This window comes from Aquarana catesbeiana, linkage group LG01 (genome assembly GCF_042186555.1).
Source record: "Aquarana catesbeiana isolate 2022-GZ linkage group LG01, ASM4218655v1, whole genome shotgun sequence".
Classification (NCBI taxonomy): domain Eukaryota; kingdom Metazoa; phylum Chordata; class Amphibia; order Anura; family Ranidae; genus Aquarana; species Aquarana catesbeiana.
The window spans coordinates 85213623-85227437 of NC_133324.1; the positions used below are offsets into that span (position 1 = coordinate 85213623).

At 43.1% G+C, this 13815-nt stretch overlaps 1 protein-coding gene across 1 annotated transcript in view; it reads left to right on the forward strand.

The window, feature by feature from the left end:
• Window positions 1–13583, forward strand: part of SKP2 (S-phase kinase associated protein 2) — a 37850-nt gene extending 24267 nt beyond the window's left edge. The window contains exon 10 of the mRNA XM_073621206.1: window positions 10173–13583. Within this exon, the coding sequence (XP_073477307.1) occupies window positions 10173–10383 (211 nt within the window). The 3' untranslated portion in view covers window positions 10384–13583. The remainder of the gene's footprint in view (window positions 1–10172) is intronic.
• Window positions 13584–13815: the final 232 nt, after the last annotated feature.

A 13815-nucleotide genomic window follows, 5' to 3' on the forward strand; every position in this document is an offset into this window, starting at 1 on the left:
AGCAGCAGTATGGCCCTACCGTGGACATACCGCTGCTTTTAAAAAAAAAAAAAAAAGGTTTTCAAGTCCTTGATTTGAGACCTTGGGCAAGCAGAGCACTACTGAAATTATTGAATTAAAAATAATAAAAAAGCTGGGAGGCCCATTTATATAACTCGTCATGAACATTAAGCAGTCTGGTCAATATTCCTATCGCACACATTCCTGACAAATCTGGCTCATAAAATGGTGGGTGCTGCAGCGATTACCAGTTGGGTCCTGGAAACATCAAGCAAGTGTACATATTCGCCAGCACACCATGGATCAACAACTTCCATCCAAAGGTCTTTAATTAAAGAGATCACATCACAGGGATAAGTGCAACGTTTCAGGGTCGTGCAGGGCCCCTTCGTCAGGCATGTGATAGAGTGCAACAGTGTCAAAACAGAATATTACTACATTAGCCACCAATCAGAACATGAAAAAAATGGTAACGCCCCCCCACCCTGTGACGTTAATACGACATCAGAATCCCCCAAGAAAACATTAAAAACTAACAGGCATCAAAGTAACCTAAGGCAGGCAGGGGCAATAAAACTCCCCTTTTTTTTTTCCCATTTCTTTTTTCCCCCCGTTTTCTGTCTGTTGTGCTTTATTAACTTTTTTTTTTTTTTTTTCTTTTTTCTTTTTCTTTTCACCCCTTGTGCTTTTTTCTTTAGTTTTCTCCCCCTTTTTTCCCTTTTTTCATTTTTAGTTTTTTTTTTTTCCTTTTCTCCTTTTTCGTTATCTTTTCCATCTTCCCTTATTTTTTTTTTTTTTTTTTATCTCATTTAAAGCCGGGTTCCACTCCAATTTTTAACTTAATCTTACCCCCCTCAGTTAATTGCATAGATGTTCAAACGCCGCACAATGTTTTTTTTTTTTTTTTTTTTTTTTTTTTTTATCGCTGTAATTACCTTTTTATATTGTACTTTATTGTGGCACTTCCTGTCTCTCCTCCCATGGGAGTAGGCGTGTTTATTGCCTTTCCACGGCGCCGCACTGTCTCCTGGGAGCTTAGTGTCAGGCTCCCCAAGATTCAGTTTGGAAACAATGATCATGTGAATGAACAGCATTCACTGCATCCAGGAAATCAATGCTTGTGGGCTTCACATGCCAACAAGCAAGATGGAAACAGCCAGCATCACATTTTTTAAGTTCTTCTTCAGTACGAAAACAGACAGAGGCGGAAATATTACACCCAAACTGTGAGTATTATTTTGGGGTAGCAAAGTGTCTCAATGACCTAAAAAAAAGATTGGTCGCCGGACTCCCGCTTTAAGTTCATGCTCTCCTATCCTTGCCCTGCTCTTGTCTTCCTCTTCCCATGCTTTTCTTGCTTTTCCTTCGCCTCGCTCCTACACACTTGCACTTTCTCCTTCACTGTGGTATACCTAATGCGGTGCCGGCCATACCCGTGACGATGGCCCCGCAGATAATCGTCATCCTGTTACCATGAGCGCCGTGCGCATGCGTGGCACGCCGTGATTGGTGGCCGGGGCTCCTGGATAGAAACCTGACCGCTGGGTCCTAGTGCCTGCTTGTTTTTGATCGGGCGCATCTGGTTGATGTGCCCGATCTAGTGCACATACACTGACGCCAGACATGCGGGCTGTATTCCGCAATATTGGAGTTGTATTGCCCCTGCCTGCTTTAGGTTACTTTGATGCCTGTTAGTTTCTAATGTTTTCTGGCGGGATTCTGATGTTATATTGACGTCACAGGGTGGGGGGGGGGGGGGGGTTTCTTTCATTTTTTACATGTTCTGATTGGTGGCTAATGTATTTATATTCTGTTTTGACACTGTTGCACTTTATCACATGCCTGACAAAAGGGCCCTGCGTGGCTCCGAAACGTTGCACTCATCCCTGTGACGTGATCTCTTTCATTTTATAACCTTTGGACGGAAGTTGTCGATCCATGGTGTGCTGGCGAATATGAACAATTAAGCAGCCTGAATTTTATGAATGGGCCATAAAAATCTGTATTTATGCAACATTTCAATGTCAAGCAAATAGAGAGGATATCACTATCTTATTACATTCTATTATGCTAACAATGGTCTGAGAACCTTCAGACTAATGACATTCGGGGGGAGATTTACTAAAACTGGTGCACACAGAATCTGATGCAGTTATGCATGGTAGCCAATCGGCCTCCAGGTTTTGTCAAAGTTTAATTGAATGTGCTGAAGTTAGGAGCGGATTGGTTACTATGCAAAGCTGCGCCAGATTCTGTGTGCACCAGTTTCAGTAAATCTACCCCAGTGTGTCTACAGATGAGGCCTCACGTGTGATCTGTTATGGTTTTTTTAAGGGAGGAATTTTGCTTTATTCTGTTATGTCAATGATCTTTTTAACCACTTAAGGACCCGCCTAACGCCGATTTACGTCGGCAAGGCGGCACGGGCAGGCAAAATCACGTACATGTACGTGATTTGCCTCTCGCGGGTGGGGGGTCCGATCGGACCCCCCCCCGGTGCCCGAAGCGGTCCCGTTCTGTTCCCCGGCGATCCGAGATGAGGGGGAGGCCATCCGTTCGTGGCCCCCCCCTCGCGATCGCCGCCGGCCAATGGGAACACTCCTTTGCTGCTGTATGCTAAACAGCAGCAAAGGAAATGATGTCATCTCCCCTCGGCTCGGTATTTTCCGTTCCAGCGCCGAGGGGAGAAGACATCAATGTGAGTGCACAACACACACACACACAGTAGAACATGCCAGGCATACAAAACACCCCGATCCCCCCCCCCCCCCCCGATCGCCCCCCGATCCCCCCCCAATCACCCCCCCCCCCCCCCCCGTCACAAACTGACACCAGCAGGTTTTTTTTTTTTTTTTTTTTTTTTTTTTTTTTTTCTGATTACTGCATAGTGTCAGTTTGTGACAGTTACAGTGTTGGGACAGTGAGTATTACCCCCCTTTAGGTCTAGGGTACCCCCCCTAACCCCCCCTAATAAAGTTTTAACCCCTTGATCACCCCCTGTCACCAGTGTTGCTAAGCGATCATTTTTCTGATCGCTGTATTAGTGTCGCTGGTGACGCTAGTTAGTGAGGTAAATATTTAGGTTCGCCGTCAGCGTTTTATAGTGACAGGGACCCCCATATACTACCTAATAAATGTTTTAACCCCTTGATTGCCCCCTAGTTAACCCTTTCACCACTGATCACCGTATAACCGTTACGGGTGACGCAGGTTAGTTCGTTTATTTTTTATAGTGTCAGGGCACCCGCCGTTTATTACCTAATAAAGGTTTAGCCCCCTGATCGCCCGGCGGTGATATGCGTCGCCCCAGGCAGCGTCAGATTAGCGCCAGTACCGCTAACACCCACGCACGCAGCATGCGCCTCCCTTAGTGGTATAGTATCTGATCGGATCAATATCTGATCTGATCAGATCTATACTAGCGTCCCCAGCAGTTTAGGGTTCCCAAAAACACAGTGTTAGCGGGATCAGCCCAGATACCCGCTAGCACCTGCGTTTTGCCCCTCCGCCCAGCCCACCCAAGTGCAGTATCGATCGATCACTGTCACTTACAAAACACTAAACGCATAACTGCAGCGTTCAGAGTCAGGCCTGATCCCTGCGATCGCTAACAGTTTTTTTGGTAGCATTTTGGTGAACTGGCAAGCAAGCACCAGGCAGCGTCAGGTTAGCGCCAGTACCGCTAACACCCACGCACGCACCGTACACCTCCCTTAGTGGTATAGTATCTGATCGGATCAATATCTGATCCGTTCAGATCTATACTAGCGTCCCCAGCAGTTTAGGGTTCCCAAAAACGCAGTGTTAGCGGGATCAGCCCAGATACCTGCTAGCACCTGCGTTGTGCCCCTCCGCCCGGCCCAGCCCAGCCCACCCAAGTGCAGTATCGATCGATCACTGTCACTTACAAAACACTAAACGCATAACTGCAGCGTTCGCAGAGTCAGGCCTGATCCCTGCGATCGCTAACAGTTTTTTTGGTAGCATTTTGGTGAACTAGCAAGCACCGGCCCCAGGCAGCGTCAGGTTAGCGCCAGTACCACTAACACCCACGCACGCAGCATACGCCTCCTTTAGTGGTATAGTATCTGAACGGATCAATATCTGATCCGATCAGATCAGATCTATACTAGCGTCCCCAGCAGTTTAGGGTTCCCAAAAACGCAGTGTTAGCGGGATCAACCCAGATACCTGCTAGCACCTGCGTTTTGCCCCTCCGCCCGGCCCAGTCCAGCCCACCCAAGTGCAGTATCAATCGATCACTGTCACTTACAAAACACTAAACGCATAACTGCAGCGTTCGCAGAGTCAGGCCTGATCCCTGCGATCGCTAACAGTTTTTTTGGAAGCTTTTTATTGAACTGGCAAGCACCAGCGGCCTAGTACACCCCGGTCGTAGTCAAACCAGCACTGCAGTAACACTTGGTGACGTGGCGAGTCCCATAAGTGCAGTTCAAGCTGGTGAGGTGACAAGCACAAGTAGTGTCCCGCTGCCACCAAAAAGACAAACACAGGCCCGTCGTGCCCATAGTGCCCTTCCTGCTGCATTCGCCAATCCTAATTGGGAACCCACCACTTCTGCAGCGCCCGTACTTCCCCCATTCACATCCCCCCAACGAAATGCAGTCGGCTGCATGAGAGGCATTTTTATGTGCTCCCGAGTACCCCTACCCAACGAACCCCCCCCAAAAAGATGTTGTGTCTGCAGCAAACGCGGATATAGGCGTGACACCCGCTATTATTGTCCCTTCTGTCCTGACAATCCTGGTCTTTGCATTGGTGAATGTTTTGAACGCTACCATACACTAGTTGAGTATTAGCGTAGGGTACAGCATTGCACAGACTAGGCACACTTTCACAGGGTCTCCCAAGATGCCATCGCATTTTGAGAGACCCGAACCTGGAACCGGTTACAGTTATAAAAGTTAGTTACAAAAAAAGTGTAAAAAAAAAAAAAAATATATATAAAATAAAAAAAAATAGTTGTCGTTTTATTGTTCTCTCTCTCTATTCTCTCTATTGTTCTGCTCTTTTTTTACTGTATTCTATTCTGCAGTGTTTTATTGTTATTGTTATTGTTATTATGTTTTATCATGTTTGTTTTTCAGGTATGTAATTATTTATACTTTATTGTTTACTGTGCTTTATTGTCAACCATTTTTTTGTCTTCAGGTACGCCATTCACAACTTTGAGTGGTTATACCAGAATGATGCCTGCAGGTTTAGGTATCATCTTGGTATCATTCTTTTCAGCCAGCGGTCGGCTTTCATGTAAAAGCAATCCTAGCGGCTAATTAGCCTCTAGACTGCCTTTACAACCCGTGGGAGGGAATGCCCCCCCCCCCCCACCGTCTTCCGTGTTTTTCTCTGGCTCTCCTGTCTCAACAGGGAACCTGAGAATGCAGCCGGTGATTCAGCCAGCTGACCATAGAGCTGATCAGAGACAAGAGTGGCTCCAAACATCTCTATGGCCTAAGAAACCGGAAGCTACGAGCATTTTATGACTTAGATTTCGCCGGATGTAAATAGCGCCATTGGGAAATTGGGGAAGCATTTTATCACACCGATCTTGGTGTGGTCAGATGCTTTGAGGGCAGAGGAGAGATCTAGGGTCTAATAGACCCCAATTTTTTCAAAAAAGAGTACCTGTCACTACCTATTGCTATCATAGGGGATATTTACATTCCCCGAGATAACAATAAAAATGATTAAAAAAAAAAAAAAATGAAAGGAACAGTTTAAAAATAAGATAAAAAAGCAAAAAAATAATAAAGAAAAAAAAAAAAAAAAAAAAAAAAAAAAAGCACCCCTGTCGCCCCCTGCTCTTGCGCTAAGGCGAACGCAAGCGGCGGTCTGTCGTCAAACGTAAACAGCAATTGCACCATGCATGTGAGGTATCGCCGCGAAGGTCAGATCGAGGGCAGTAATTTTTGCAGTAGACCTCCTCTGTAGATCTAAAGTGGTAACCTGTAAAGGCTTTTAAAGGCTTTTAAAAATGTATTTATTTTGTTGCCACTGCACGTTTGTGCGCAATTTTAAAGCATGTCATGTTTGGTATCCATGTACTCGGCCTAAGATCATCTTTTTTATTTCATCAAACATTTGGGCAATATAGTGTGTTTTAGTGCATTAAAATTTAAAAAAGTGTGTTTTTTCCCCAAAAAATGCGTTTGAAAAATCGCTGCGCAAATACTGTGTGAAAAAAAAAAATGAAACACCCACCATTTTAATCTGTAGGGCATTTGCTTTAAAAAAATATATAATGTTTGGGGGTTCAAAGAAATTTTCTTGCAAAAAAAAAAAAACTTTTTCATGTAAAAAATAAGTGTCAGAAAGGGCTTTGTCTTCAAGTGGTTAGAAGAGTGAGTGATGTGTGACATAAGCTTCTAAATGTTGTGCATAAAATGCCAGGACAGTTCAAAACCCCCCCAAATGACCCCATTTTGGAAAGTAGACACCCCAAGCTATTTGCTGAGAGGCATGTCGAGTCCATGGAATATTTTATATTGCGACACAAGTTGCGGGAAAGAGACAAATTTTTTTTTTTTTTTTTTTTTTTTTTGCACAAAGTTGTCACTAAATGATATATTGCTCAAACATGCCATGGGAATATGTGAAATTACACCCCAAAATACATTCTGCTGCTTCTCCTGAGTACGGGGATACCATATGTGTGAGACTTTTTGGGAGCCTAGCCGTGTACGGGACCCCGAAAACCAAGCACCGCCTTCAGGCTTTCTAAGGGGCGTGAATTTTTGATTTCACTCTTCACTGCCTATCACAGTTTCGGAGGCCATGGAATGCCCAGGTGGCACAAAACCCCCCCAAATGACCCCATTTTGGAAAGTAGACACCCCAAGCTATTTGCTGAGAGGTATAGTGAGTATTTTGCAGACCTCACTTTTTGTCACAAAGTTTTGAAATTTGAAAAAAGAAAAAAAAAAAAAGTTTTTTCTTGTCTTTCTTCATTTTCAAAAACAAATGAGAGCTGCAAAATACTCACCATGCCTCTCAGCAAATAGCTTGGGGTGTCTACTTTCCAAAATGGGGTCATTTGGGGGGGGTTTGTGCCACCTGGGCATTCCATGGCCTCCGAAACGGTGTTAGGCAGTGAAGAGTAAAATCAAAAATTCACGCCCTTAAAAACGCTGAAGGCGGTGATTGGTTTTCGGGGCCCCGTACGCGGCTAGGCTCCCAAAAAGTCCCACACATGTGGTATCCCCGTACTCAGGAGAAGCAGCTAAATGTATTTTGGGGTGCAATTCCACATAGGCCCATGGCCTGTGTGAGCAATATATCATTTAGTGACAACTTTGTGCAAAAAAAAAAAAAAAAAAAAAAAAGTGTCACTTTCCCGCAACTTGTGTCAAAATATAAAATATTCCATGGACTCAATATGCCTCTCAGCAAATAGCTTGGGGTGTCTACTTTCCAAAATGGGGTCATTTGGGGGGGGGTTGTGCCACCTGGGCATTCCATGGCCTCCGAAACTGTGATAGGCAGTGAAGAGTGAAATCAAAAAGTTACACCCTTAGAAATCCTGAAGGCGGTGATTGGTTTTCGGGGTCCCATACGCGGCTAGGCTCCCAAAAAGTCCCACACATGTGGTATCCCCGTACTCAGGAGAAGTAGCTGAATATATTTTGGGGTGCAATTCCACATAGGCCCATGGCCTGTGTGAGCAATATATCATTTAGTGACAACTTTTTGTAAATATTTTTTTTTTTTTTTTTTTTTTTGTCATTATTCAATCACTTGGGACAAAAAAAATAAATATTCAATGGGTTCAACATGCCTATCAGCAATTTCCTTGGGGTGTCTACTTTCCAAAATGGGGTCATTTGGGGGGGTTTTGTACTGCCCTGCCATTTTAGCACCTCAAGAAATGACATAGGCAGTCATAAACTAAAAGCTGTGTAAATTCCAGAAAATGTACCCTAGTTTGTAGACGCTATAACTTTTGCGCAAACCAGTAAATATACGCTTATTGACATTTTTTTTTACCAAAGACATGTGGCCGAATACATTTTGGCCTAAATGTATGACTAAAATTGAGTTTATTGGATTTTTTTTATAACAAAAAGTAGAAAATATCATTTTTTTTCAAAATTTTCGGTCTTTTTCCGTTTATAGCGCAAAAAATAAAAACTGCAGAAGTGATCAAATACCATCAAAAGAAAGCTCTATTTGTGGGAAGAAAAGGACGCAAATTTCGTTTGGGTACAGCATTGCATAACCGCGCAATTAGCAGTTAAAGCGACGCAGTGCCAAATTGGAAAAAGACCTCTGGTCCTTAGGCAGCATAATGGTCCGGGGCTCAAGTGGTTAAATGTACATGGAAAATACTCTAGTTTACCCAACCCATTTGTCTTTTATGATCATTATTTATTTTTTCTATTATTCCCAACAGTGTATCTCAACTCCAGTTCTAAGGAACTCTCAGCAGATCTAGTTTTTAGCCCTCGATCACACTGAAAGCGGGTTTGAAATCGTGCGACTTCAGCTGAACTCGCACAAATTCAAACCCAGATTTCAGTCTGACTTCGGGGGGCGATTTGAAAGACATCTGTGCGGGAACAAAAAAGATACAATGATATGGGCAAGAATTAGCTGCACGCCCCAATAACATATGAAGTATGGAAATTTCCCTAGGGGGTTTTGTATTGCAGCAAAATGAGTCCAAAGAATTGTATGAAAAAAGTTTATTACAAAAGATAATAAATACAAATACAGCTGTCCCTCAAGACAAGAGCTGTAAAACCAAGTGCTAGAAGGCATAAAATGCATAATTATACAATGGTACAATAAACATACGAATAGTATAATAACTGTAGAAAGTCATACAGAAAGACCCCAACACGTTTCAACCATAATATAGTAGCGGTCTTCTTCGGGAGGAAGGATATGAACTTCTAAGAGGTACAATATTTCAATCAGTATTGTTAAAAAAACAAAACAATAACATCGATTGACAAAGGTTACAAAATAAATACTAAGATTTATATTTACCAAAGAACCGCTTAATTTTGACCTTCTAGCAATTCTGTTTCAGACTGTCACCCAAGGATCCATCCTTGCTCCCGCCCCACCCCCCTTTTCACACAGTAAACGTGACCTCTTGTATGTTCTCGCTGTGGCCTGTTGGATATGTTGCTCGTTTGAGGGGCGGGCACCATTTTGTTTCTGCTGTGCTGTTTGGATCCTTGGGAGAATCAGTCTGAAGTCTGAAACAGAATTGCTGGAAGTTCAAAATTAAGCTGTTCTTTGGTAAATATAAATCTTAGTATTTATTTTGTAACCTTTGTCAATCAATCGATGTTGTTGTTTTGTTTTTTAACAATACTGATTGATATATTGTACCTCTTAGAAGTTCGTATCCTACCCCTGAAGAAGATCGCTACTATATTATGGTTGAAACGTGTTGGGGTCTTTCTGTATGACTTTTTACAGTTGTTATGCCATTCCTATGTTTATTGTACCATTGTATGCCTTCTAGCACTTTGTTTTAGAGCTCTTGTCTTGATGGACAGCTGTATTTGTATTATCTTTTGTAATAAACATTTTTCATAAAATTCTTTTGACTCATTTTGCTGCAAAACAAAACCTCCTAGGGAAATTTCCATACTACAGATGTTTATTGAAATCGGGCCCCCCCCCCCCAAGTTGCCAAAAGTAGTGCAGGAACTCGGTGCTGCGCCGCAAAGTCGGCGTTGAACCGATTGGGACAGTGCCCGTGTCGGCAATAGGCTGTGATTTGACATGTCAAATCGCACCGATGTGAATGGGGGCTTAAGGCAGTTTAATCTGTTACATGTACTATCATCATTTTTGCAGCTGTTTCATCTAAGTAAAAACCTTGCACTGTATACAACTTGTTATCGGATGCAGAATTAAAAAGCCAATCAGTCCATTCTAGAAGGAGCTGTGGAACACATACTGTACTTCTATTACAGTGATACTGTGATTGGTTTATTCATTTTTTTTAATTCCCCCCCCCCCCCTTATTTTCTGTACTGTATACAGTATATGCCGGAGCAGCGTTGTCACCCTAGGCTTCTCATTCCAGATTTGGTCTACAAGCTAGCATCATGCATATTGTCCATAACGTACTGCCATGTTTATAAGAAGGATTTGTATTACTGATACATATATATATTTTTTACCTCCCACAGTGATTTGGGCAAGCACATGCCCCTGAAGACGCTCAGTGTATATGGCATAGTGACGGATGGTTCCTTGCAGTTACTGAAAGATTCGCTGCCTCACATTAAGATAAACTTTTCTTTCTTCAGTACCATTGCCAGGCCCACCACAGGCCACAAGAGGAACCGGGACATATGGGGCATAAAATGCAAGTTGTCATTAAACCGCACAGACTGTTGACAGGAAAGGAATCTCTGTCCTAGATATCCAGGAAACTTGAATTGACAGAATTGAACAAGACTTTCGACTTTTTACCCTATGAAGTACTGTGCGTAGCATTTCTAAACCAATCCTAACCTGGTGATCGTTATGGATGAGGATCTACTGAACATTCCCGGGATGGTGCTGATGTGTCACGTTACACATACTGCCAGATGAATTTTTACAAAATTGGTCTAGTTAGTCTGTTGCCCAGAGCAACTAACCAAACTTCTACTGCCATTCTCTCATTGCAGCCTGGTTGCTGTGGGCAGCACTCTATACATAGACTGGCTATTTCTGAATTTGCTGCTCACACAACACAGCACATATCCTATTTTTTAGTATTTTTACCCTTAATGGATTTATAGAAGATAGCAGTGAAGAAGGACTTCATGGAAACTGGTTTTAAACAATGCAATACAAAAAGAGATCTCTGGTGTTTTGTAGGGCTGGAAACATACTTGGAAACTGAACACCAATTTTAAATTGCCTCTGATGCATGATTCCTGCCCTAATCTATCAAAGGACCAGTGCTGAAAAATGTATAGCATCTGTGACAAAACAGTGAAAAGAGAAGCAGCAGACTGAGTAAATCTGTCACTCTGCTCTCTTATTCCACCTGTATGTCTGTTGGCACATGAGCACTGCAGCACACCTGACTGGCTCCTTCTGATGCTCTCCCCCCTCCCAGGTCTGATCTGTGTACAAAACTGATTCAAAGTTAAATTAAGGAACTTTCACTGCTTGTATTAAAAATCCATTTACTGATGTATTACTGATTAGGCCCCATTCACACAGACATACCTGTGAGGGCAGTATTTGCCTGCATGAGGAGGAGCTGGGCCGTGCAGGCAGTCTCATTTGTGTCAGTTGGGACATAGTGGCTGCACAGACACAGCCGCTCCTCCCAATTTGACAGCCGCATGGGTGCACGACTCCTGAATAGGGATGGGCTCAGGCGTGTTCGAATCCTAGTCCCAACCCACCTGAGCGATACCGCCAGGAAACCGTCACTGCACACCGCCAATCATGAGCAGCCTAGTCAGAGCATGTGTATGTGCAGCTGCGGGCCGGGAAATGCCTCACTGCCTATGATTGGTGGTGTGCAGTGACGGCTTCCTGGTGGGATTGCTCAGGTGGGTTGGGATTAGGATTCGAACACGCCTGAGCCCATTCCTACTCCTGAATGCAGAGAGTGCATTCCGAGTCATGTACAGGCACAACTGTCAAATTGGGACCAGCCGCTGCGCCCCAATTTAAATGAATGGGACTGCCTGCATGTGGATGCACAGAACATTTAAGCATCCCCAACTGTGAAACAGTCCTCACATGGGTGTATGCTGTAGTACACTCGTGAGCAAGGCCTTACAGGCCTCCATTAATATGTATCTGATATCTTCCTGAAGTTCAGAATTAAAATACTGTGCATTTTTTAGTTTGCGTCTGTGAAACCAAAATCTGTCTTACTGGCTTTCTCCCCCATCACACAAGCATTATAGGGGCTTGAGTTCAATCTACTGTGCTTTTGGGGAGAGCCATTCACATACAAAGTTATGCCAGGTTGATGTCTTCTTCACATGCTCAGTGCAGAAATACACGAGGAAGTTTTTTTAATGAGACTTCTCTTTCCTGGATTATTTTTAACATTCGTTTTAACCCAATCTACATAGACGTGTCACATCTGAGTCAGCCTACTTTTTAGTTGTTTACGTAGAAATTAGGCTTTGATATTTTTATACTATGTAAGTAAATCTTTCTTGTAAGATGCATGGAGCCTGCCATTGCTGTTTTCTCATTCTACAAAGGATAGCTATTTGGCTGTTTATACTCCAGATGCAGGTGAGGAGTTCTGGCTTTGCTGATGATCAGCATACTTGTTTCAGGTCAGTGACTTAAAGTGTATGAAAACCCTTACAGCAATCTTCTCTTGGTCTGTTAAATATACCAATGAAAGAATTATTTATTTAATAAGTGCAAAATAATAGGGACGCACTGATACCATTGCCGAGCATTTTCACGCGTATGCAGTGAGAGTTGCGTCAATACAAATTGAATGGGTGCAAATCGCACTGCAAAGAATCACATATGATTTGAACAGGAATGCAGTATGATTCCTGTCCGAATCGCATGCAATTTTCCCCACAGCTCGTGTGTGTGTGTGTGTGTGTGTGTGTGTGTGTGTGTGTGTGTGTGTGTGTTTATAGAAAGGGAAAAGCGCCATCTAGTGGGAAGTTTATTAAAAATGTTAGGACTCGCAGTACATATCTGGCCAAATGCAACCTTTTCATAGGTGTCCTGGTCCCACCGATAATGGAAAATCACAGCCGCTGGAGGAGATGGGCGGATCGCCTATACAAGCTGACATCACTTCCTCCCTATACCCATGGGGTCCCGGAACGTCTCCTCCAGCCCTGTGAGCACCTCCAGTGGCCATGATTTTCTATCATAGGCGGGACTGGGACACTGTGCAGATTTTGCACTTCATCAGATTTGTACTTACTGTAATGTGAGTTCTAACATTTTTTTAATAAACTGCCCACTAGATTGCACTTTTCCCTATCTATCGATCCACAGTGGGGGAAATCACATGCGATTCAGAGAGGAATTGCACAGCATACCTGTTCAAATTGCTTGCAAAACTTTGAAGTGTGATGTGCGCCCATTTTATTTTGTATTGACGCAAATCCACCTCAACATATCAGTACCCGTACTTGCCAATTAAATAAACCAGTATCGGTGCAACCCTTCAAAATAACCTCTTCATCCTGCCAGAAATCCTAAGAAAAGAAAACCTATGCAGTCACCACATTTAAAGACTGGAAAGCTGCAATGTATAACATTTTTGGATTTGGCTAATGATTGTGTGCGGACACTAGCGGTACTCTATAAGTAGGGAGTTGGCAATGACAGCCCCCATGTTTCTCTTTAATACTAAGAGATGAGACTTGGGTTCTCTTTACTGACACTAGGAGGAAGTAAATATTTCCCAACAATCGGTTTGCACCAGCCAGATGTAAAAATAATCACCACTTATATAGGGGTACCTCTAGTTGGAAAAGCAGCATCTTGTGCTGTTTATCATGAAGTTTTATTGAAGCACAGAAGAAGCAGTGAGCGCAGTTTTTATGAACATCACCTGTAGTGTTTTATTTAGGTGACAAAACACATTTCTAATTGCTCACTCCTCTAGGGAGGAACTTGGGTGGGGGTTGTGGGGGGGGTTTTAATATTGTGAACTTAATTGCATATTACTACTCCGGGGGGATCGAACATTACTGTGACTTCCCTGCTTCTGGAGAATGTGACATTCCTGTGTCCTAGAGCAAGAATATGCTATTGTTTCCCAAACTCAATGTAAGGTGTGCCCTTTTAGATCCACTTTTTATATTGATGAACACACTTTTTTGTGTG